At 42.9% G+C, this 24,292-nt stretch overlaps 1 protein-coding gene across 4 annotated transcripts in view; it reads right to left on the bottom strand.

Moving 5' to 3' along the window:
• LOC117360706 overlaps nt 1-24,292 on the bottom strand; it is a 205,139-nt gene that overhangs the window by 118,538 nt on the left and 62,309 nt on the right. For all 4 annotated transcript variants that reach the window (XM_033944957.1, XM_033944948.1, XM_033944971.1 and 1 more), the window contains 2 exons: nt 23,889-23,972; nt 14,632-14,696 (listed from right to left, as the gene is read on the bottom strand). In XM_033944957.1, coding sequence (XP_033800848.1) covers nt 14,632-14,696; nt 23,889-23,972 — 149 coding nt within the window. The remainder of the gene's footprint in view (nt 1-14,631; nt 14,697-23,888; nt 23,973-24,292) is intronic.

Here is a 24,292-nt window from a genome sequence, read left to right as displayed (position 1 = left end):
GCGAGTGAAGCCCGGTACTTCCGGGTAGCTAAGGGGCGGAGCGCGGCGCGTGCTCAGGGTCCGGGTGGAGAAGCCGGTGCTACAGCCGCTTGCACACATTAGCACTGGCTAACGCAACCCGGGTAAGGGAGGTCAAGTTTGGGAGGATCGCTCAGACTTGGGACTGGCGTTCACCTTCGGATGGAACAGTAACCTGCTCCAGGGGAGCCGGACGACACCCACATGTAACAGATCAGCACTACCCCCGATTTCCCGAACCCCCACCTCCCCCCAAGCAACAACAAAAACTACTCCCGATGCCTGCGGCTGTGACCCCCCCACCCCAAGTAAACTCCCCTGGAGCAAGATCGGATGCCCGGAAAAGGGGGGAGGGATAGATCACTCCCAACCGTTCGAGGAGAACTGAGGGCTGGAAGAGTAGGTATGAGAAGGGGGTTGGGTTTGGGGGCTATAAAGGAATATGTGAGAGAAGGGAGCTGGGGATGAAAAAAGGATGAGATGGGAGAAGGGGGGCTACAAAAGGGGGCATGTGAGAGAAAGGGGCTGAAGACAGGAGCTGGAAGAATAAGTGAAGGGGGAATGAAGAGGGAGTTCTATGGAGGTGAAGGACAGAGAAAGGGGACAGATTTTTAAGTTGGTGAAAAAAGGTGGAAATAGGGAGGGTAAAAGGGGAAATGGGAGCCTGAATAGAGGGGGTAAGACATAAGAAGAATAGCCATACTGGATAACACTAATCTATTCTAGCACCCGTTAATGTAAGGTGATGATGGACAGGGGGGGTGTAAAACAAAGGGGCTGCTGCTGGATAAGGTGAGCAGTGATGGAGGACACAGGGGAGGTAAAAGGAAGGGATAATGGATGGGGAGCAGGCAAGGGGTGGTTGTGGACAGCCAAGGAAACCTCCCCCCCCAAAAAAAACACAGAAAGCGACTAAGGAGAGAGAAAAATAAATAAAGACAGACACACACACACATATATTCTAGCACCCGTTAATGTAACGGGCTATAAGACTAGTATATATATATATATCTTTGCAACCTAAAGAAATCCTAAAGCAACATCTGGAAGTAATTAAGTCAGAGACCCCTGCTCTAACATAGGAGGGCTTTTGTGTGAAGCTGTCAACTCCCTCCTTCAGGCTGACAACTTTGCAGCACTGTGTGTGGATGGAACTTAAGCTGAGAACTTTTCAGCACCCTACTAATAATTGTAGATTCTCTTGAATATGTTATAATGTTAATTCAGAAATCAAAAGTAATTTTCTAAAACTTTGTCTAACTTTGAAACGTGGAGGAATTTTTCTTTGTCCAACTTTTAAGACCACCTCTTTTGTGAATTGTTATTGGTTGTCAACCTGATGATGTCACTGAGCCAAAAGTATATAATAGAATGAAATGAGATAGTAAGATGAGCTCGTTATGAGAAGGCCAGCATTTGGCAACTATAACGATCTCCCATTAGCGCAACTGTTAAGCAATTATGCTTGATTCTTTTGATCTCATAATGGAAAAATAGAAACAATAATTCAATAAATCTTAATTATAATTTTGAAAACCTTGCGCTGGTGTCATTTGCATGTGTTGTTATTTTTCAAAACTGGAGCTTTCAAGAGGCGTCGATGTCCCTTGCTCAACGGGTGATCTGCCCAAAGGGACAGACTTGTAGTAGGGATAAAGGTCCTTTTGGACAACCTGTCTCTTGAGTAATTGATCATCTACCCCACCGGTGGAGAGGGGGGCAGTAGGGAAGTAGGGTTAGAGGGGTTGGATAGTGGGTTGAGTACTACTCTTCTAGGGACCTGACTTCCCATAGGATGTCCCACAACAGGAGGTAGTGCCAGGCCAATGCTGGAGGACTTACCATAATACATACAAATATCTATAGACATAAATGCACAAAATAACTTCAAAACAAAATGTTAATAAATGTTTTTAAAAAAATATATCCACAAACATTAGATGATACAGTAGACTCTCAGTTATCCAGCACCCGTGGGGATTGGCACACGCTGGATAACTATAGTTTCTGGTTAACATCTGCTCCTCCCTTCCCACCTTCTTTTCTGAACCGGGTTACTTTCTCTACCCCCCTTCTCTCTCCCCCTCCCACTTATGGATCCAGCATCCATCCATCTCCCCTCCCCTTCACCCTACAGGACCCTCCCTACACACAACACTTCTTCTCTACCTCCCACCCTGGGTCTGCCCTCCCTCCTTCTGGATTTGGCCTTCTGGACCCCCCTCACTAACCTGAAGCACCAGTGGCAGCTTGTCAGCAGAGGCAGGGCTGTAAACAGGCAGGGCCTTTCCTTTGTTGTGTCACTTCCAACACAGCAGAAAAAAAAGCCCTGCTGGAGATGAACGAGCACCCTGTTTACAGTGCTGTCTCTGCTGACTGGCTGCCATTGCTGCTTCAGATAAGTGAGGGAGGGAGGTGGGGGTTGGTGGGCCAGTACCACTGCCACTGCTGCTACAAAGAAGTGCAGAGAATGAATTTGGGAATTAGAAATCTGAAGGAGCCATATGTGCTGGGAGGTGAGATGCTGATATGCACAGATGAGGAGAGGGACCTTGGGGTAATAGTGACCGAAGATCTAAAGGCAAAGAAACAGTGTGACAAGGCAGTGGCTGCTGCCAGAAAGATGCTAGGCTGTATAGAGAGGTGTAACCAGTATAAGAAAGAAGGTGTTGATGCCCTTGTACAGGTCTTTGGCGAGGCCCCACTTGAAGTATTGTATTCAGTTTTGGAGATCATATCTGGCAAAGGACATAAGAAGCTTGAAGTGGTCCAGAGAAAGGCAACGAAAATGGTAGGTTTGCACCAAAAGACGTACGAGGAGAGATTGGAAGCCCTGAATATGTATGCCCTAGAGCAGTGGTCTCAAACTCGTGGCCCGGGGGCCACATGCGGCCCACCAGGTACTATTTTGAGGCCCTCGGTATGTTTATCATAATCACAAAAGTAAAATAAAACAGTTTCTTGATCATATGTCTCTTTAGCTATAAATTACAATATTATTAAGACTTAGCCAAAAGGAAAGATTTATAAACTATAAAGGGTTTTACCTCATACAAAATTGTCATTTCTTTAATAAGACATTAACTAGTTTTTTTCTGAGGCCCTCCAAGTACCTACAAATCCAAAATGTGGCCATGCAAAGCGTTTGAGTTTGAGACCACTGCCCTAGAGGAAAGGAGGGACAGGAGAGATATGATTCAGACATACAATTACTTGAAAGGTATTAAAGTTGAACAAAATCTTTTCCAGAGAAAGGAAAATGGTAAATTGGCATAATTTGAGGTTGAGGGGTGGTAGACTCAAGAGTAAAGTTAGGAAATTCATCTTTACGAAGAGGGTGGTTGATGTCTGGAATGCGCTCCTGAAGGAGGTGGTGGAGAGGAAAACGGTGACAGAGTTCAAAAAAGCATGGGATGAACACAGAGGATCTCGAATCAGAAAATGATGGTATATATTGAAGAACTAAGGCCAGTACTGGATAGACTTGTACGATCTGTATCCTTTATATGGCCATTCATTTGAGGATGGGTTGGGGAGGATTTCGATGGCTGAGATGGTTTAGATGGGCTAAAGTGAGCTTTAATGGAGACTCCAGTAGATGTAACCTAAGCACAGTATTGGGCAAAGCTCTGGGTTTCTGGCCCAGAAATATCTAAGAAAATGAACAATTTAAATTAATTAATTGTGTGGGGAGTGTGTGGTGCAGTGGTTAGAACCACAGCCTCAGCACCCTGAGGTTGTGGGTTCAAATCCAACACTGCTCCTTGTGACCCTGGGCAAGTCACTTAATCCCTCATTGCTCCAGGTACATTAGATAGTGTGAGCCTGCCGGGACAGATAGGGAAAAAATGCTTGAGTACCTGATTGTAAACCACTTATAGTCTAAGTGGTATATAAATGCTTAAATAAATAAATTTATAGAGTGTGTACTGTATGGTTGGGCAGATGGATGGACCATTCGGGTCCTTATCTGCCGTCATTTACTATATTACGATGCTGAAGGGAGGATGATTTTTTTTTTGTCAGAGATTTGTTTTTTACAGTTGGGTGAGAGTGCCAGATGCTTGAATACTGGTTAATTAGGATTCTACTGTAATTGGGGGAGAGTGTGGCACAGTGGTTAAAGCTACAGCCTCAGCACCCTGGGGTTTTGGGTTCAAACCCAAGCTGCTCCTTGTGACCCTAGGTAAGTTACCTAATCCCCCCCCCCCATTGACCCAGGTACATTAGATAGATTGTGAGCCCATCGGGACAGACAGGGAAAAATGCTTGAGTACTTGAATAAACTTATGTAAACCATTCTGAGCTCTCCTGGGAAAACGGTATAGAAAAACTGAATGAATAAATAAAATAGAAATCATAGAATAAAACCAATGAATACATTGCTGTACTGCAGAGTATGATGTTTTATGTTTTTGGTTTTTGTATTGTCTAGTCCACAGATGTCAAAGTCGGTCCTCGAGGGCCAGAATCCAGTCGGGTTTTCAGGATTTCCCCAATGAATCTGCATGAGATCTATTTGCATGCACTGCTTTCAATGCATATTCATTGGGGAAATCCAGAAAACCCGACTGGATTCCGGCCCTCGAGGAGGGACTTTGACACCCCTGTCCATTGGTTCTTAAACCTGTCCTGGGGAATCCCCAGCCAGTCGGGTTTTCAAGATATCCCAAATGAATATGCATGAGACAGATTTGCGTGCCTCTTATCTCTTTTATATGCAAATCTGTCTCATGTTTATTCATTTGGGATATCTTGAAAACCTGACTGGTTGGGGGATCCTGAGGGAAGGTTTAAGAACCACTGATCTAGTCTATTTTGGGTCCTAGGTTCAGGCCTCAGAGGCAGTGGGAAGTAAGTTGATGAGACAAGAGCCAGGTGGTGCATAAAAAGTATATGTTATAGGAATAAGCTTTTACAAATAAAAAGTATAAATTAGATTTAGAGCTGCTTCTGTGGGTATTTAAAAATATGTGGATGTCCTTCTCATAATGGCTGAGAAGGGTATGTGTGAATGGTGGGTGTATAGGTGTGAGGAGGTAAAGAGGAAGGAGCAAGAAAGAATAGGGGGCAGGGGTTTGAAGCTTGTTTTCATAGGTTTGAAGTTCTTCTAAAAATAGTAACATTCAGTATCTTTCTCTGTCACAATTTTGGAATCTGTTTGAAACAATGGCTCTTAATTGACAAGAGGAGTGAACCTTGAAGAACTGGTAGCTAGAGCCATTCTGTGTCTGAATTCCTTAAGTATCTGTCATTATCACATCTTTTGAAAGTCCAGGGCTTCGCAGGATACTCCTCAGCTCTATGCAAAAAGATCTTTGTTAATCTCAAGTACTGGATTTATAGGAGTTATTTAGTGGAATTCTAAGTAAAAGGTCTTTTGTTCGGCTGAATGGCCCCTGTCCATATGTTACTATCTGCAGACATTCCCAGGATCAAATTTATTTAATATAATATCCCAGAATCTTTTGCTTGCAGACACAGAGCACATTAACACATGATTGTGATGGGCTGCCAAGTATCTCAAATAAAATAATCTGAAAAGGTATGACCATGTAACAAAATATTATCGGAAATGACATTGGTTGCCAATAGAGGCTAGAATATTATTTAAATTTGACTATTTGTTATAAGATTTTGTCTGATCTTGTACCTGATTATCTTATAGATCACTTTAAATTTATTAATAGAAAACATTTTTCTCGTGATTCTAGACTCTTGTTTGGCCGTCTTAAGATCATCACATTCAATCACACCCAAGTCCCACTCTTTTGCCACTCTTCTGTCATGCACATAAGTTCTTCACCCTCTAAACTGTACCGTTTCCTTGGGTTTTTGCAACCCAAATGCATGTTAATTTTTTTGCAAGTCCCATGCACTAGTGCAAAAATTAATGCAAGACCTGCAAAATAAAATTAAAAAGCCACATTGATTTTGGGCTTAATGTATGGGAAAGTCCTATGTTAAGATATGCTAAGTCCGGATTCTAACACCCTTTAGTAAAAGGGTCCCTTAATTTTGCTTTGATTCCAGGTAAAAGAATCATATCCAGTAACAAATATGTTATTTTTTTTTTGTATTTCTGTTAAATTACTTATTTCATTCTTACCATTTCTGTAATAAAAAGGTAATCTTGCAGTAATTTGAAGCCTGCTTTTATATGTAATAGACTAGCATAGTTTCTTTGCTGATTAGATTCTGAGCTTACTATGACTGCATATTGCCATCTGGTGGCCAGCCATATCCACTTGAATATGTGACAATGAGTCAACAAACAAGTTGTAGGTGACATCTTTTTATTGGTACAGTGGTAAGAGCTACATCCTCAGTACTCTGAGGTTGTGAGTTCAAATCCCTTGCTGCTCCTTGTGACCCTTGGCAAATCGCTTAATTCCCCCCATTGCTCCACAGACACTAGATATAATTTGAGCCCACTAGGACAGATAGGGAAATATGATAATGTACCTGAATGTCTGTTTTATGTCTAGTTTGTTTTAGCATTGTTAGTCTCTTTTTATGTTTTTACTATTGTACAACGCTTAGAATCTTTGATAAGCGTTTTATCAAATTTTTATGAAACTATGAAAACCACTTAGGATATAAGTGATATGTAAATAAAATGTTTCCAAATGTTATCTTGTCTTCATCATCAATTATAATGTGGTATATGCAGCCATATTATGTAAAGTTCTCAACTTATAGCAAGGTACAGCTGCATATACCACATTATAATAATTGATGATGAAGACAATATGACTTGAAAACTTGTTGAAGAAATATTAATTTAGTCAAATAAAAAGGTATCAGCTGCAACTTGTTTGTTGACTCTTACTTTTCAAGTTCAATTTATTTAATATACTGCAAATATTAAACCAGAGTTAAAATCTTAGCAGTTTACAATGAATTTATATTGGGGAAGCAAAACAATAAAAAAAATCAAACCACATTACATTTAAGGGAAAAACAATAAGGTTAGATTACAATAAAATTTGCAAAGAAAAGTTTTAGGGAAGGGGGAAAAAGTGGAAGCCATAATATAGCCTAATTTAAAGGGGGAGGGGGGAGTAAAAAGAATTTAGAGTATATAAAAAAATTTTGAGCAAAATGCCTGAGAGAAGTAGAATGCCTTTAATTGAATCTTGAATGTAGCAAAATTTTTTTTTCCACGCAGATAAATGGGAAGAGAGTTCCAAAGAGTAGGTGCCATAACTGAGAATGAAGAATTTCTGTGTATATCAAGGAATAACTGCCTAAAAGAAGGAACACTCAAAAGGTGTCAATTTGATGAACCAAGAGATCTCCATGCAGTATAATTAACCACAAAACTGTGCAAAAAAGAAGACAGTCCAGAGGATATAACTAAAAAAGTGATTATATTATAATTGCAGGGGATTTGGTAGGCTATAGGAAGAATACATATGTTCTGCTTTAAGAAGTGGAGTCACATGGTCTAATTTTGAACATCCATATAATAATCTAATTGCAGTGTTTTGTACCAACTGTAAACGATGTAACTAATAATTTGTCAGATCAAAATTGAATTACAGTAATCAAGTTTGGATAAAACTTGAGAATGAATCAATATACGGAGAGAACTTTGTTGAAGAAATGAACGAACAGAACTAATTTATCGAAGAACAAAAAATGATGAAGAAACAACTTTAGAAATATGAGTATGTTACATATGACTATCACAGTTAATATAACATAAAAATTGCCATACTGGAACAGACCGGGTATTCTGTTTCCAACAGTGTTAAAATGGGATATTGTTATAGAATGGCCTCCAGATGGCAATATGCAGTCAATCAGCAGGGAAAACTATGCTGGTCTATTACATATGAAAGTGAGCTTCAAATTACTGCAAGGTTACCTTTTTATTACTGTATAGAAATGGTACTGAGTTAGTCCAATATAAAAGTATCATATTTACCTTATCTCCCTCATTCTATATAGGGTATGCACTGTTAGGCATATAATTGGGTACCCAATTATAGAATAGCACATAACTTAAGGGTCCTTTTATTAAGCTGTAGCAAAATGTGGTCTTAGCACACTCTTTAGTGCTAAGGCCATTGTTACCACAACCATAAAATGGCTGATTTCCTATTGTATGTATTAATGGCCATGTGCTAATGTTGCAATAAATCTGACACCTTCTAAATTCCTCATACAGCGAGAGATTAGAGAACTAGGCCTCTTCTCCCTTGAAAAGAGGAGAATGAGAGGGGACATGATTGAAACATTCAAGATAATGAAGGGAACAGACTTAGTAGATAAAGACAGGTTGTTCACCCTCTCCAAGGTAGGGAGAACGAGAGGGCACTCTCTAAAGTTAAAAGAGGATAAATTCCATACAAATGTAAGGAAATTCTTTTTCACCCAGAGAGTGGTGGAAAACTGGAACGCTCTTCCGGAGTCTGTCATAGGAGAAAACACCCTCCAGGGATTCAAGACAAAGTTAGACAAGTTCCTGCTAGACCAGAACGTATGCAGGTAAGGCTAGACTCAGTTAGGGCTCAGGTCCTTGACCTGGGGGCTGCCGCGGGAGCGGACTGCTGGGCACGATGCACCAAATTCTTATGTTCTTTGCTGTTTTAGTCTGTTAGTGCAGAGAAATAGGCGGTGGCAGCATGGGGGGGATGAGAGAAAGACAGAAAGTGTGTGGGTGCGGGAGAGAGAAAGAGAGAAAGAAAGACAGAAAGTGTGTGGGGGCGGCAGAGAGAAAGAAAGAAAGAGGTCAGGGAGAGAGAAAGACAGAAAGAAAGAAATGAAAGAAAGGATGCATAGTCAGAAGGAAGTGCAACCATGACTCATGAAATCACCAAACAACAAAGGTAGGAAAAATGATTTATAAAATGACAATTGTACAGAATATTGTTTCTTTTTATACTTCAATAAAATAAGTTCAGTATAAAGCTATTCGAGGCTTGTGCAGATGGGATCAGATGGTTTGTGGGAACATGTTGCCAATGGGGGTGGAGGAGAAAGGAAGAAAAGTTAGATTCATGGAGGGACAGAGAGAGATATTGGTTGAGAAAGGGAATGAGGTCCGGAAGAGAGGAAGCATGCAGGAGGTAGAAAGAAAGAAATATTGGATGCACAGTCAGAAGGAAATGCAACCAGAGACTCATGAAATCACCAGACAAATGTAGGAAAAATGATATATAAAATGACAATTGTACAGAATGTTGTTTCTTTTTATACTTTAATAAAATAAGTTCAGTATAAAACTATTCAAGGCTTGTGCGGATGGGATCAGATGGTTTGTGGGGACAGGGTAGAGACGGGGACTGAGCTCGTGGGGACGGGGACCGAGTTCACAGGGACCAAGCTCATGGGGATGGGAACCAAGCTTGTGGAGATGGGGCAAATTTTTTCCCCATGTCATTCTCTAATTCAGATGTCTGGTAACCCTACACATGTACAAAGATAGCTGGCTTCTCCCCAACACTATTTAAAATCTTATATAGGTGACACTTGAGATCCCTCACCTTTGCACCAAATGACCAAGTGATCCTCATGTCCACTAGCCTTCCAGATATAATTAAATCTCCAAATGAAATAGCCAGAAGAAAACGGTGACAGAGTTCAAACAAGCGTGAGATGAACACAGAGGATCTCTAATTAGAAAATAATGGGTATACATTGAAGGAACTATGGCCAGTACTGGGCAGGCTTGCACGGCCTGTGTCCCGTATATAGACATTCAGTTGAGGACGGGCTGGGGAGGGTTTCGATGGTTAAGAAGGGCTGGAGTGAGCTTTGATGGAGATTCCAGTAGATGGAACCTAAGCACACTACTGGGCAGGGTTCTGGCCCAGTAATATCTAAGAAAAAGGACCATTTAAACTAAATTAATTTATGGAGCATGTATGGTTGGGCAGACTGGATGGACCACTTGAGTCTTTATCTGCCGTCATAAGAACATAAGAATTGCAGCTGCTGGGTCAGACCAGTGGTCCATCATGCAGCAGTGGCCCGTAGGTCAAAGACATGTGCCCTGATTCTGGCCTTACCTCCATACGTTCTGGTTCAGCAGGAACTTATCTAACTTTGTCTTGAATCCCTGGAGGGTGCTTCACCCTATAACAGCCTCCGGAAGAGCGTTCCAGTTTTGTACGACTCTCTGGGTGAAGAAGAACTTCCTTACGTTTATACAGAATCTATCCCCTTTTAACTTTAGAGAGTGTCCTCTCATTCTCTCCACCTTGGAGAGGGTGAACAACTTGGCTTTATCTACTAAGTCTATTCCCTTCATTATCTTGAACGTTTCGATCATGTCCCCTCTCATTCTCCTCTTTTCAAGGGAGAAGAGGCAACTCCTTCAGCCCTTTAACAATTTTAGCCACTCTTCTCTGGACCCTTTTGAGTAGCACTGTGTCCTTCTTCATGTAGGCAACCAGTGCTGAACGCAGTACTCCAGGTTAGGGCGTACCATGGCCCGGTACAGCGGCATGTTATCCCTCTACGATCTGTTCGTGATCCCCTTCTTAATCATTCCCAGCATTCTGTTTGTCCTTTCTGCCGCCGCCGCACATTGCGCAGACGGCTTCATCGACTTGTCGACCAGTACTCCCAAGTCTCTTTCCTGTATTCGTGTCTAAAATTTTTGTTACCAACATGCATCACTTTACACTTATCCACGTTAAACCTCATTTTCCATGTAGCGGTCCATTTCTCAAGCATGTTTATGTCACGTTGCTGGTCTTCGCAATCCTCCTGCATCTTCACTACTCTGAATAAATTTGTATCATCTGCAAATTTAATCACCTCACTTGTCATACCAATTTCCAGGTCGTTTATAAATATGTTGAAGAGCACGGGTCTGAGCACTGAACCCTGCGGTACTCCACTCATGACGCTTTTCCAGTCTGAATATTGTCCATTTACCCCCACTCTCTGTTTCCTATCCGCCAGCCAATATTTCACCCTCGATTCCATGGCTCGCAATTTTTTGAAGTAGTCGTTCATGCGGAACCTTGTCGAATGCCTTCTGAAAATCCAGATATACAGTGTTGACTGGGTCACTCTTGTCTATCTGCCTGTTTACTCCCTCGAAGAAGTGCAGCAAGTTCATCAAACAAGATTTTCCTTTGCTGAAGCCGTGCTGGCTGGTCTTCATCAGACCGTGTCCGTCAAGGTGATCAATGATGCGGCCCTTTATCAGAGCCTCTACCATCTTTCCCGGTACCAAGGTCAAACTCACTGGTCTGTAGTTTCACATATCTCCCCTGGAACCTTTCTTGAAGATCGGCATAACATTCGCCACCTTCCAGTCTTCCAGAATCCTTCCCAATTTGATCGACAGATTGGCTATTTGTTGAAGAAGTTGAGCTATAGCCCCTTTCAGTTCCTTGATTACCCTCGGATGAATGTCATCCGGTCCCGGGAATTTATTGTTTTTAAGCCTATCAATCTGCCTGCATACCTCTTCTAGACTGACTGTCAACCCCGTCAGTTTCCCGTCTTTGTTTCCTGCGTATAGCCTGTCGGCTTTCAGTATGTTGTATATATCCTCTTCGGTAAATACAGACGCAAAACATGTTCAGGTTGTCGGCGATGGTTTTGTCCTCCTTTAGCACTCCCTTTATTCCATGATCATCCAACGGTTCAATGCTTCCTTCGCAGGTCGTTTCCCCTTAATATTTCGAAAGAATGGCTTGAAGTTTTTCACCTCCTTGGCTATTTTCTCCTTATAGTCTCTTTTGGCCCCTCTTACTGCCTTATGGCACCTGCTTTGATGTTGTTTGTGCTTTTTCCAATTTTCTATTTTTGACCTTTTCCATTCCTTAAACGAAATCTTCTTGTCTCTGATTGCTTCCTTCGCCGCAACAGTGAGCCACGCCAGTTCCTTGTTCTTTTTCCTCTTGGATCCCTTGTCGATACGCAGTATATATAGATTTTGCGCCTCGGTGACCGTGTCCTTAAAAAGGGACCATGCTTGCTCTAGCATCTTTACAGTGTTTATCCTCTTCTTAATCTTCTTCCCCACCATGAGTCTCATCCCTTCGTAATTCCCTTTTCGGAAATTCAGTGCTGTGGCCGTCGTTCTGGACCGATGTTTCGCCCCTGTGTCCATGTCAAAGCAGTCATGTTGTGATCGCTGTTTCCCAGCATCCCTTCTACTTCTATACCTTGTGCCGGTCCTTGAAATCCATTTAGAATTAAGTCCAGAATTGCATTTCCTCTCGTATTTTCCTTGACAAGTTGTTCCAGGAAGCAATTGCCTACAGCATCCAGGAACTTGGTCTCCCTAGCACAGCCGGAAGTGCCTAGGTGGCAGTCTATCCCCGGATAGTTGAAGTCACCCATGATAACTGCGTTGCCTTCCTTGAAGTTGCGTTTAATGTCATCCGTCATTTCTCCATCAATTTCTTCAAACTGTCCTGTGGGTCGGTAGTAGATGCCAATCTTCGTTTCCGTCCCATTTGTTCCCGGAATTTTGACCCATAGAGACTCTAACTTACTTTTCGTTTCCAGTGTTTACTCTCCGGTAGACTCAATTCCCTCTTTGATGTATAGGGCAATTCCCCCACCTTTCTGACCCACTCTGTCTCTGCAATATAGCTTGTATCCCAGTAGCACAGTGTCCCAGACATTTTCTTCGTTCCACCATGTTTCCGTGATGCCAATGTCAAGGTTATCTTTTTTGTGCCAAAGCTTCCAATTCTCCCATCTTATTCTGTAGGCTCCTTGCGTTCATGTACATACACTTGAGTTACTTTCTTGCATTTCTTTCCCTCATGTGTCCCTTTCGATCCGTCAGGATTTCTGTCTTGCCTATGACCCAGTGAATCTTCTCGGTATCCTTTGGGTATACTGGTTCCTGAACCATCGACTCTTGGTTGATTGTCGGCTTTCCCCGTCTTCCATGTACTATGTTACTACGATTCCCTGCGAGGACAGCTCTGACTGCGGTAGATTGCAGACTTTGTGTAAAGTCTGTTTCCATGGGGTTGGCAGCCTGTCGATGCCCTCTCTGGTCTGGTCTGGAGAGAAGCCTTTGAAGTCACATCTTAAGTGCAAGAGGATATTGTATTCCCTGGAGGAAAGATTCTAACTGCAGGATCACTTCCTGCTTGTACTAGATCACAGCTGGGGAGGATAGGAAAAGGGAGAACCAGAAAATAGCAGAGTCCAATGAAAGCTGTGGTAGCAGCAGGGTGGCTTTTCTTGAACAGAGGTTCATGAGGGCTGCATTAGCAACAGAAGCTGAGTAAGAAAAAGGGAGAGAGAGCAATCCCACGGATAGAAATACATTTCCTCCTCATTAATCTAGACCAGTGTATCTCAAACTGTATGCTGAGGCACACTACTGTGCCTCCTGAGATTCCAAGTGTGTCACAGCACACTGAGGAAGAAGAGATGCGCCTGCTAGCTGACTTCTCTACACAGTACAGCACCAACGCTGCCCGATTCACCGAAGGTCTGCATGTTTCCCCCTTCTCTCTAGCATCCTTCAGCTTCCCCATTGGTCTCCCGGTCTCACCTTTAAAGCTAATTACAGCAACCTGCAGAGGATCGCCGGTAGGTAAAATGATTTTATTTTCAATATAGTGATTGAAATGTGTCAGTTTTGAGAATTTATATCTGCTGTGTATATATAAATTCTCAAAACTGACATATTTCAATCACTATATTGAAAATAAAATCATTTTACCTACCGGCAATCCTCTGCATGCTGCTGTAATTAGCTTTAAAGGTGAGACCGGGAGGCCAAGGGGGACGCTAGAAAGAAGGCGGAAACATGCAGGCCTTTGGTGAATCGGGCAGCGCTGGTGCTGTACTGTGTAGGGAAGTCAGCTGGCAGGTGCCTCTCTTCTTCCTCAGTGTGCCGCGGCACACTTGGAATCTCAGGAGGCACACTAGTGTGTATATGAAAAATGAATGGAAAAAATTGCATTAAAATTAGTAAAGGGGATGGGATCTGGGGCAGATATTGTGTGTACCTAAGGAGGTCTTTGGTTGGGGTACTCAGTTGATATTTGTTAGACCTAGGGGGTACTTAGCTTGAAGTAGTTGAGAAACAATGCTGTAGGTAATCAGCTGGTGCCTTCTCTCTGGCCCTCTTCCCTGCTGGCACCCCATACTGGCGTGTTAGGGCCCATCTGGAGGGCCTCTGCACATGTGCGGACGTTGACGTAATGTCATGCAATTGCGCGATGTCATCACTATGACATCCGTGCACTTCTGGGTGCCTCAAGCCATGGCCACTACCTTTAGTGTACCCCGGCTTGACAGCTTGAGAGACACTGATCTAGACCAATGACTAGCCAAAGGTCCTACTTGGAGACAGGGCTTTCCATAAAGCACACTTTTCATATTCACAATCAATATTTACTTTATTTAAGGGCTATCTCCTTTGTGACTGTGTACAGTACTGCGTAAGTCTGGCAGTGCTATAGAAATAATTAATAGTATTAGTAGTAGTCGTATCTGACCCTTGGAGAAGACTGGCCTATAGAGTATCCAAGGGTTGGACATGATTGAATGGATAGTAGCAGTAGCAATTAGTAGTAAAAAAAAAAAAAAGATCAATCCTCAGTGGCCATTCTTAACCAAACACAATGCTTATCTTTCAGCAGAGAGAGAAAAAAAGAAGAATCTTACTGTAGAAATTCACATCGGGCATTATATTGTTCTTGCATATAATCTGCCAGAATACATCCAAAATCCTGAAAGAAAAAAAATTGATTATTAAGCAAACTGTATTTTAATAGCTTGATACACTGAGCATTAAACACAACGTATTTTATTTTATGACCTTCTTAGGTGATGAGCAGGATATAAATGAAATAAATAAATGGTAAAAATAGGGTACTTGATTTTAACATACAGCAAAAATACAAATACAGTGGTACCTTGGATTACGAGCATAATCCTTTCCAGGAGCATGCTCGTAATCCAAAATGCTCGTTTATCAAAACAAAGTTCCCCATAGAAAATAGTGACAACAGCAACGATTCGTTCTAGAATCCTGGGTCTATACCTGTTGGGTGCCGGGTGCTGCAGCGCCTTCTCCTCCGTCGGTCATCTGAAGAAGAACCCCACAGTGCCGCTTCAGAGGGATGCCTCCTCCATCCGCTGGCCAGCCCTCCACGTTGGATGCCCCCCCGCATGCTGGAGAGCCCCCACCCGAGCGCCACCCCACCTGCATGCTGCGCATGACACGCACAACGCCGATGATTGACGCTCTGCGCAACAAACACAACGCGCAGGCGGGACAGCACCCGGCCTCGCAGGCTCAGACAGAGGTCCTCCAACCTGTGGAAGGCACCTGATGTAGAAGGCTAGCCGGAAGATGGAAGAGGAATCCCCCAAAGCGGCGCTTCCTGGACTATAAGTGCTCATTGATCGGGGCAGTGCTCGGTTTGCGAGTCAAAAGTTTGCTGAGTGTTTTGCTCATCTTGCAAAACACTCGAAAACCGGGTTACTTGCAAACCGAGGTACCACTGTAATGTTAACAAGGCAAAATACAGCCAAGCTGCATATTTTTGCTGTATGTTAAAACCAATAAAAATAGGCTCCTTGCTTCTGCTATGCACTACTGCAGTGATTCCCAACCCTGTCCTGGAGGAACACCAGGCCAATCGGGTTTTCAGGCTAGCCCTAATGAATATGCATGAGAGAGATTTGCATATGATGGAAGTGATAGGCATGCAAATTTGCTTCATGCATATTCATTAGGGCTAGCCTGAAAACCCAATTGGCCTGGTGTTCCTCCAGGACAGGGTTGGGAACCACTGCACTACTGTGTTGAAAGGACGAATAAATAAATGCTAATATGCGTGCTTGGTTCTACCTTCATTCAGGGCCCTTTTTACAAAGCCGCGTTAGCGATTCCTGTGCGGCAAATAGGATACAGCCCATTCAGTTCCTATGGGCTGCATCACTTTTGCCACACCGGGAATCGCTAGCATAGCTTTGCAAAAGGGGACCTCATTTTGCTATGTATCATGCAAAGAAAAGGCATGCTACCATGTTTCCAAAATATGTACATATACTGTAGTGATAAATATTCAGTCGGCAGTAGTACATTGAAATATTCGTGGTGGCCCATGTGCAGGAACTAGCACTGAATATGCAACTAGTTCTCTTATTTCAGGGGTAGGGAACTCTGATCCTCGAGAGCCGTATTCCAGACGGGTTTTCAGGATTTCCCCAATGAATATGCATGAGATCTATTTGCATGCACTGCTTTCAATGCATATTCATTGGGGAAATCCTGAAAACCCGACTGGAATACGGCTCTCGAGGATCAGAGTTCCCTACCCCTATCTTATTTGGTTAAACAGTATTTTTACTTAGCTGCGTTATGCATTAACTAGTCATGTGAGATTGGTGCTGGTAAACTAGGCCAAATATACCAGCGCCTACCTCAACATACCTAGCAACACATAAGGATGCCTAGACCAGTGGTTCCCAACCCTGTCCTGGAGGAACACCAGGCCAATTGGGTTTTCAGGCTAGCCCTAATGAATATGCATGAAGCAAATTTGCATGCCTATCACTTCCATCATATGCAAATCTCTCTCATGCATATTCATTAGGGCTAGCCTGAAAACCCGATTGGCCTGGTGTTCCTCCAGGACAGGGTTGGGAATCACTGGCCTAGACATATTGCAGTTAGCCACTATTTATAGAATCTGGCCCTCTTTGTATACCCATTTCTTCAGCTATCTGAGAAACCTTAATTCATCTGTCTGATAAAATTAAATCCTCAATTTTCTTGCACATATCTGTGGAAGTTGCTTCCACAGGCCGTCCAGTGCGAGGGTCATCTTCAATGGACCCTCTCTACCCCACTTAAACAGCTTGCCCCAAAATTTTACTTTTGTAGGATGAAGGGGTACACTCGCCATAAATTGCAGTCATGTGTTCATGGATCTCCTTTGGCTTTTCTCCTTCTTTTGTGAGAAATGTCATCACTGAATGGTGCTCCAAATCTAGCAATTTCTTACTCGATTCGCACACAGGGCACGATTAACCAATAGGCCAAGTAGACACGTGCCTAGGGCCCGAAATGGTCAGGGGGGCCCGATGAAGGAGGGCATCAACATTATTTTTTCCAAATGGCGATGGGCCCCTCCAGCATCGATCGGCAATGCGGGCCCACCCCCCACCCCCGATTGGCAACGAATGCCCCACCCCAATCGACAGAAAGTAAGACAAGCAAGCAATGCGGGTAACTGTAATTGTGCAAGCGGTGCTGCTTGCCCGAAGCTTCCCTCTGACGCAGCTTCCTGTTTCCGCCTGGGCGCATGGTGGGGTGGGGCGGGGGGGGCAGGGGGCCAAGTGTACTTGGGTGCCTAGGGGCCCTCGAAAAATTAATCCTGCCCTGTTCGCACAAAGGGCTCCTTTTACGAAGGTGCGTTAGGGCCTTAACACGCGGAATAGCGCATGCTAAAATGCCGTGCGCGCTAGCTCCTCTTAAGCAGGCGGTAGTTTTTCAGGTAGCGCACACTAATCCGGTGCGTGCGCTAAAAACGCTAGCACACCTTTGTAAAAGGAGCCCTAAGACTCTCCTGAGATCCTGTCTCTTGGAACGTTAGCCTCGCACTGAGCCGCAACTGTGCATAAGTGACCTTGACACACGTCACACCACGCTTGCTACTTTCTTTCATACTCAGGTAGATAAATTATTGAACGCCCCTTGTACGTGTAAATGGCATCTAACCTTTCCAAAACACATCTCCTTAGCCTGAAAGCAGTTACAAGACAACCTGGACTGCAACTGCCATTATGATTGTATACATTAGTTGCCATCACGTTATCAAATGTGATAGAACTGGCACTCAGAGCTGGGATATCGCTCCCAAGGGGATTCTAACTGCAAATACAAAAATACTACCATGACAGTCTACTTTATAAATTTTCAGCATGCATGAAATATTAATATTTTGGAGCAAGAGAGCAGCTTTCTTCACATCGTAAGTGCTCATTTTTGGCAACAGCAAAATACTTTTGGCAGGTGGAACACATGAGTTGCATTAGCTTTGCGTTTCTAATTTGATGTGTGAAATGCTTTTTTGGGTGCTGGATCAACATCTGTAGACTCCCTACTGTCATATGCTTATAAATGAAATTAAATCAATGACATTGAAAGCATCAGCCCGTGTTGCTTAATATTTGGGAGAACAAGTCTCCCCTAACCCAAGAAAGGGGGTGAGGGGAAGAGACAGCCCAACGAGGCAACCTACAAATGTTTTTAGGTGAATGGGAAGCCCTCAGTCTCACAGCCCCTAATGCACCAGCTGTCATAATCATACACCCAGAAATGAAACATTCCCGGGCTGACCCAAATTGAAAATAATTAAATAAACAAAGCAATAAGCTAGTTATGCTGTCTCTGCCCCTCATCCGAGGGTAGAGCAGTGTCCAAAATCGTCCAAGCCAGCGCAATCACAAGCTTAATATTTAGGGGGCAAATTAAGAGCTTTATTCATAACCCCACAGAACCCCCCCCTAATCTATATATATATAAAATCGGAGGTATGTATGTGTGTATGTGTGTGTGTATGTGCCGCGATCACGCAAAAACGGCTTGACCGATTTGAACGAAACTTGGTATGCAGATCCCTTACTATCTGGGGTGATATGTTCTGGGGGTCTTGCGGCCCTCCTGCACACGTGGGCGGAGCTACAAACATAAAATCAGATTTTAACCATTCATGTCAATGGAAAAAATGTAAAAAGCTGCCATTCTCACAGTAATTCAAAAACGGCTTGACCGATTTGAACGAAACTTGGTATGCAGATCCCTCACTACCTGGGGTGATATGTTCTGGGGGTCTCGCGGACCACCTGCACACGTGGGCGGAGCTACAAACAGAAACTCAGATTTCACCCATTCATGTCAATGGAAAAAAGTGTAATAAGCTGCCATTCTCACAGTAATTCAAAAACGGCTTGACCGATTTGAACGAAACTTGGTATGCAGATCCCTCACTACCTGGGGTGATATGTTCTGGGGGTCTCGCGGCCCACCTGCACATGTGGGCGGAGCTACAAACAGAAACTCAGATTTCACCCATTCATGTCAATGGAAAAAATGTAAAAAGCTGCCATTCTCACAGTAATTCAAAAACGGCTTGACCGATTTGAACAAAACTTGGTATGCAGATCCCTCACTACCTGGGGTGCTATGTTCTGGGGGTCTCGCGGCCCACCTGCACACATGGGCGGAGCTACAAACATATAATCAGATTTCACCCATTCATGTCAATGGAAAAAATGTAAAAAGCTGCCATTCTCACAGTAATTCAAAAACGGCTTGACCGATTTGAACGAAACTTGGTATGCAGATCCCTCACTACCTGGGGTGATATGTTCTGGGGGTCTCGCGGCCCACCTGCACACATGGGCGGAGCTACAAACAGAAAATCAGATTTCACCCATTCATGTCAATGGAAAAAATGTAAAAAGATGCCATTCTCACAGTAATTCAAAAACGGCTTGACCGATTTGAACGAAACTTGGTATGCAGATCCCTCACTACCTGGGGTGATATGTTCTGGGGGTCTCGCAGCCCACCTGCACACGTGGGCGGAGCTACAAACAGAAAATCAGATTTCACCCATTCATGTCAATGGAAAAAATGTAAAAAGCTGCCATTCTCACAGTAATTCAAAAACGGCTTGACCGATTTGAACGAAACTTGGTATGCAGATCCCTCACTACCTGGGGTGATATGTTCTGGGGGTCTCACGGCCCACAACTCTATGTTGCTTGCTCAAGGGTGGGTTCACCCAAGAATTTATATGTTCTTGCTCCTGGAGGTGAAACTAAAAATGTTGTTTATAATCACGTTTTGCGTTAGTTGTATTGTATTCATTTTGTCAAATATTTCACATTATAATTTGAATATTGTACTTTTTATTAAGCTGTAAAAAATTAATTTCATTCACCACTATAAAGTATCTTTATTTGAATCCATTTACAGTGTTATTGCTATAATTAAATACCCGTGCAACGCCGGGGCATCAGCTATATATATATATATAAAATCGGATGTATGTATGTATGTTCCAGCATAACTCCGAAACGCATGGACAGATTTCAACCAAACTTGGTATACATATCAAATGCTATCTGGGAAAAAAATACTGTGGGGGTGGGAAGGGGATGACATGTAAAGACTCATCGAAAAAGACAGATATTGCTTTGACCAATGGTGTGAAGCTTGGGGACTGATGTCACACAGTCAGAATGATGTCACAGTCAACAGTATATAAGGAAGTGCCGCTGTGGTGTGGTGTGGTGAAGCCGAAACTGAAAATATGTGTGATGTTATTCCTCAAGTGAATGTTCCTGAAGGGAATTTATATCCGGGCAACGCCGGGTGATCAGGTAGTAAAATATAAAATCTGCATTTCATGTTTCTTTAACCCAGTGCTACTCCTATCCCTCTGAATGAGTCTAATAGGGAGATTGCTTGGTTTATTTTTTTTTGGTTTTTTTTTTTTATTCTATTCGTCTGTCTTCATAAGTTCTCAGAAACCCTGTGGAACTCTGTCACTATCATCAGATTAGCCTCTAGCTTGCTAATCTTAAATACTTAAAATGTGGATATTTGAAACATGTCCCTCGCCACCAGCCAAATATGGATTTCTGGCAGACGGTAGGACGTGGTATTTTACTAACAGGACAACCCCCGTTAAAAAAAAAAAAAGTAGGCTTCGGTGCTGTCAAGTCAAAAAGATGGCGTAAAAAGGATTTATGTGAATTAAACATACTCAGACTGGCTGAACTTGCATAGTAGCAACTGTTTAAAAACATCTTGAATCTGAAGAATTTTGATTTCAAGCTTTTGGGCACTTACTGGCACAGAAAACAGCACTACAGACTTGGTGGACAATGCATTAGAAGGCTGACAACTGCAGTCTCGTGGTGGGACAATCGTTGTACTACTTTATTTGGAAGGGAGTGTAAAGTGAACTTTTTATTTAGTCAACTGTGCATTTGGAGAGGCTCTGCTTCTAAGATATTGGAGGGCCAGGGTAAAATGCTATTTGAAAAGGCTATGTCAGGGGTAGGGAACTCCGGTCCTCGAGAGCCGTATTCCAGTCGGGTTTTCAGGATTTCCCCAATGAATATGCATTGAAAGCAGTGCATGCAAATAGATCTCATGCATATTCATTGGGGAAATCCTGAAAACCCGACTGGAATATGGCTCTCAAGGACAGGAGTTCCCTACCCCTGGGCTATGTCATGGGCAGATGATTTTGACAGGGAAGTTTACTTCAACAGATTACATGGGAATTTTAAACACCAATCATGTGTACCAAATTCATTTCTTGCAGTGTAAATGAGCTAAACCACCTGATTTAAAAGGAAGAGTATTAAATGACATTCATAAGGAACAAGTTCTGGTGGTGGAGGTGAATCTAAAAACAGCACAATATTCTAGATTGAAAGTGGGTAGATACATTTATTCCTTTTTTACATAGCAATATTAATTTCTCGAAACTATTCTTTTTTTTCTTATGTCAGTGATCTCTGACTCAGAAGGAAGGTTTCTAATTGTTTCAGGGTCACTGGAAAGGGAAGCAATAACATTAGCAAACTGTGGGGCCCCAAATAATGCTTCACTGTCAATGGCATAGAGAGGGTGAGTGGCGCTCGGAGTGGTGGTGCCTCTCCCCTGCCCTCTTCTCTGACCCCTCCTTCCTTACCCCCCCCCTGCCAAGTGTGCACCCCTCTTCCCTTCCCCTGTACCTTTTTAATGTTCCAAGCACGAGCAACATCACGAACTTGCTGCTCATGGCGTGTCGGCTATCCCTCCAACATCACTTCCTAGGCGCGGGGCCCAGATGTGACGTCGGAGAGAGGCGACACGACGTGGGCAGCAAGTTTGCGATGTTGCTCATGCCTGGGAAATTAAAAAAGGTACGGGGGAAGGGGGATGTGCACTCGGGATTCTGTAGACTTCAATCATATCTCCTCTCAGCCGTCTCTTTTCCAAGCTGAAGAGTCCCAACCTCTTCAGACTTTCCTCATACACTTCTCCCTCCATATCTGAATTCACTTATTCGCGATTTTTCAGCTGCTGACTCCGCCCCCTAATTTTCATCACTGAACCCAGCGTTTCACATTGGAAATCGCTGCTCCCGGTGGTTCCTGGAGGAAATCGCTACTCCTAGCGTTGTAAGGAGCAAATCACAGGTTGGGTTATTCACGGTTTATTATTTTTTTCAGGTCTATTTTAGTGAAAAACCGCGAATAACGTGCAAAAAGTTATTCGGTATTCACGGCTATGTTATGCCCGCATCCCCCGTGAATATGGAGGGAGAAGTGTACAAGAGGAGCCCCATCCCCTTTATCATTTTGGTCGATCTTTGAATCTTTTCTAGTTCCGCTATATCTTTTTAGAGATAAGGCGACCAGAATTGAACACAATACTCAAAGTGAGATTCCACCATGGAGTGATACAAAGACATAGCATTCTTAAGTCTTGTTTACTATCCTTTTTCCAATAATTCACAGCATCTTGTTTGCTTTTTTGGTTGTCGTTGCACATTGAGCGGAAGGTGTCAGTGTATTGTCTAGAATGATACCCAGATCTTTTTCCTGAGTGCTGATTCCTAAGGTGGACCCTAGCATCTGGCAACTGTGATTCAGGTTATTCCCATTATTTACCCTCCTCCATTGAGAAAAATGGCCATTTAACCCTACTTTCTGTTTTTTATCCAATAACCAATTCCTAAGCCACAACTGAACACTGCCTCCTATCCCATGACTCTAAATTTCTCAGGAACCTCTCATGAGGAACTTTTGTCAACAGCTTTCTGAAAATCTAGATACACTACATTAACTGGTTCACTTTGAAGTTTAACTGCAAACAGTGAAATCTAGTTGAGGGGCAGACTTAACCTTTTCCTATCGTAATACATTTTATGTTATGCTGGTTCCAATCGTAATTATTTTAGCTTACGGCTATTAGTCATAAGTCTGTAAATTCAAATATTTTGTGTTCCTGGCTCTTTATTAGTATGGGACATACGATGGCAACGACATTTTTGGAATGTCCCGTCACTCGGGACACACGATAGGAAAAGGTTAAGTAGTATAGTAGCACCAATAGGTAGATCACAGGAAACATTTAAACTGACTGCTGTTACCAAGGAAATTATAGCTCATAATAAGGATTTGTGGCTGGTGGATATCTTGAGAGAGATTCATAAGAACATAAAAATTGCCGCTGCTGGGTCAAACTAGCGGTCCATCATGCCCAGCAGTCCGCTCACGCGGTGGACCTCTGGTCAAAGACCAGCGCCCTAACTGAGACTAGCCCTACCAGCGCACGTTCCTGTTCAGCAGGAACTTGTCTAACTTTGTCTTGACTCTCTGAAGGGTGTTTTCCCTTATGACAGATTCTGGAAGAGCGTTCCAGTTTTCTACCACTCTCTGGGTGAAGAAGAACTTCCTTATCGTTTGTACGTTAGTCTTCAATTCATAAGGTGTTCATGAGAATAGATTTTTGGTTGCTTTCAAGAGATCTTGGTCACAACATCATTTCCAGTCAGATTGGGAACATATATCGCACAATTGTTCTTTAATTTCAGAGAAATTACAGGGATTTCTGCACTTTGGGAATGGTTTTTGCCATTAAAAGGCTGCTGATAACAAATCATCTCTCTCCTCTCTCTTTTTCTGCTGTGAATGGCTTATGGAGACCACTACAAGCATGATAATTTCCAAGGCAGGCCATAAGTGCTGTGAGGTTGCCAGAGCAACCGATCCAAGGCAATGTACCTTCTGGTTCCAGTCTGTTGCTGTAACCATTAGTCTACTCTTCTGCCCTGGTAACAAATCCTTCACTTTATGGTAAAAACATCAGTAGAATATACCCATTGAATCAGCAGTACCTCTTTGTATATCACCAGTAGTTCCACCTCTGAATTACACACAACTGAAGCAGGCCTTCTTTTATTCGTCAAAAGGCAGATTTCCTGCAATTCAAAATGAACATTCGAGCTATTTATCTGCCATATTATCATAAGCCTATCTCAGATGAACCTTGGCTAGAATATGATATCATTCACTGCTTCCTTCAACCCCTCCCCCAGTTTAATTACACTATGAAAATTTGCTGCTGTTGTGTTTGAAATCAACAGACTTATTCCATTTTACTTCATTGGTTACATATATATAGTAATACAATAACATAGTAAATGATGGCAGATAAAAACCTGAACGGTCCATCCAGTCTGCCCATTAGTTATACCATTTAAAAATACACGATTAAATTAACTTGTCTCTTCTTTGGTAT

Source organism: Geotrypetes seraphini, chromosome 1, assembly GCF_902459505.1.
Source record: "Geotrypetes seraphini chromosome 1, aGeoSer1.1, whole genome shotgun sequence".
NCBI lineage: Eukaryota > Metazoa > Chordata > Amphibia > Gymnophiona > Dermophiidae > Geotrypetes > Geotrypetes seraphini.
This window is presented reverse-complemented; position numbering and strand designations above follow the sequence as displayed.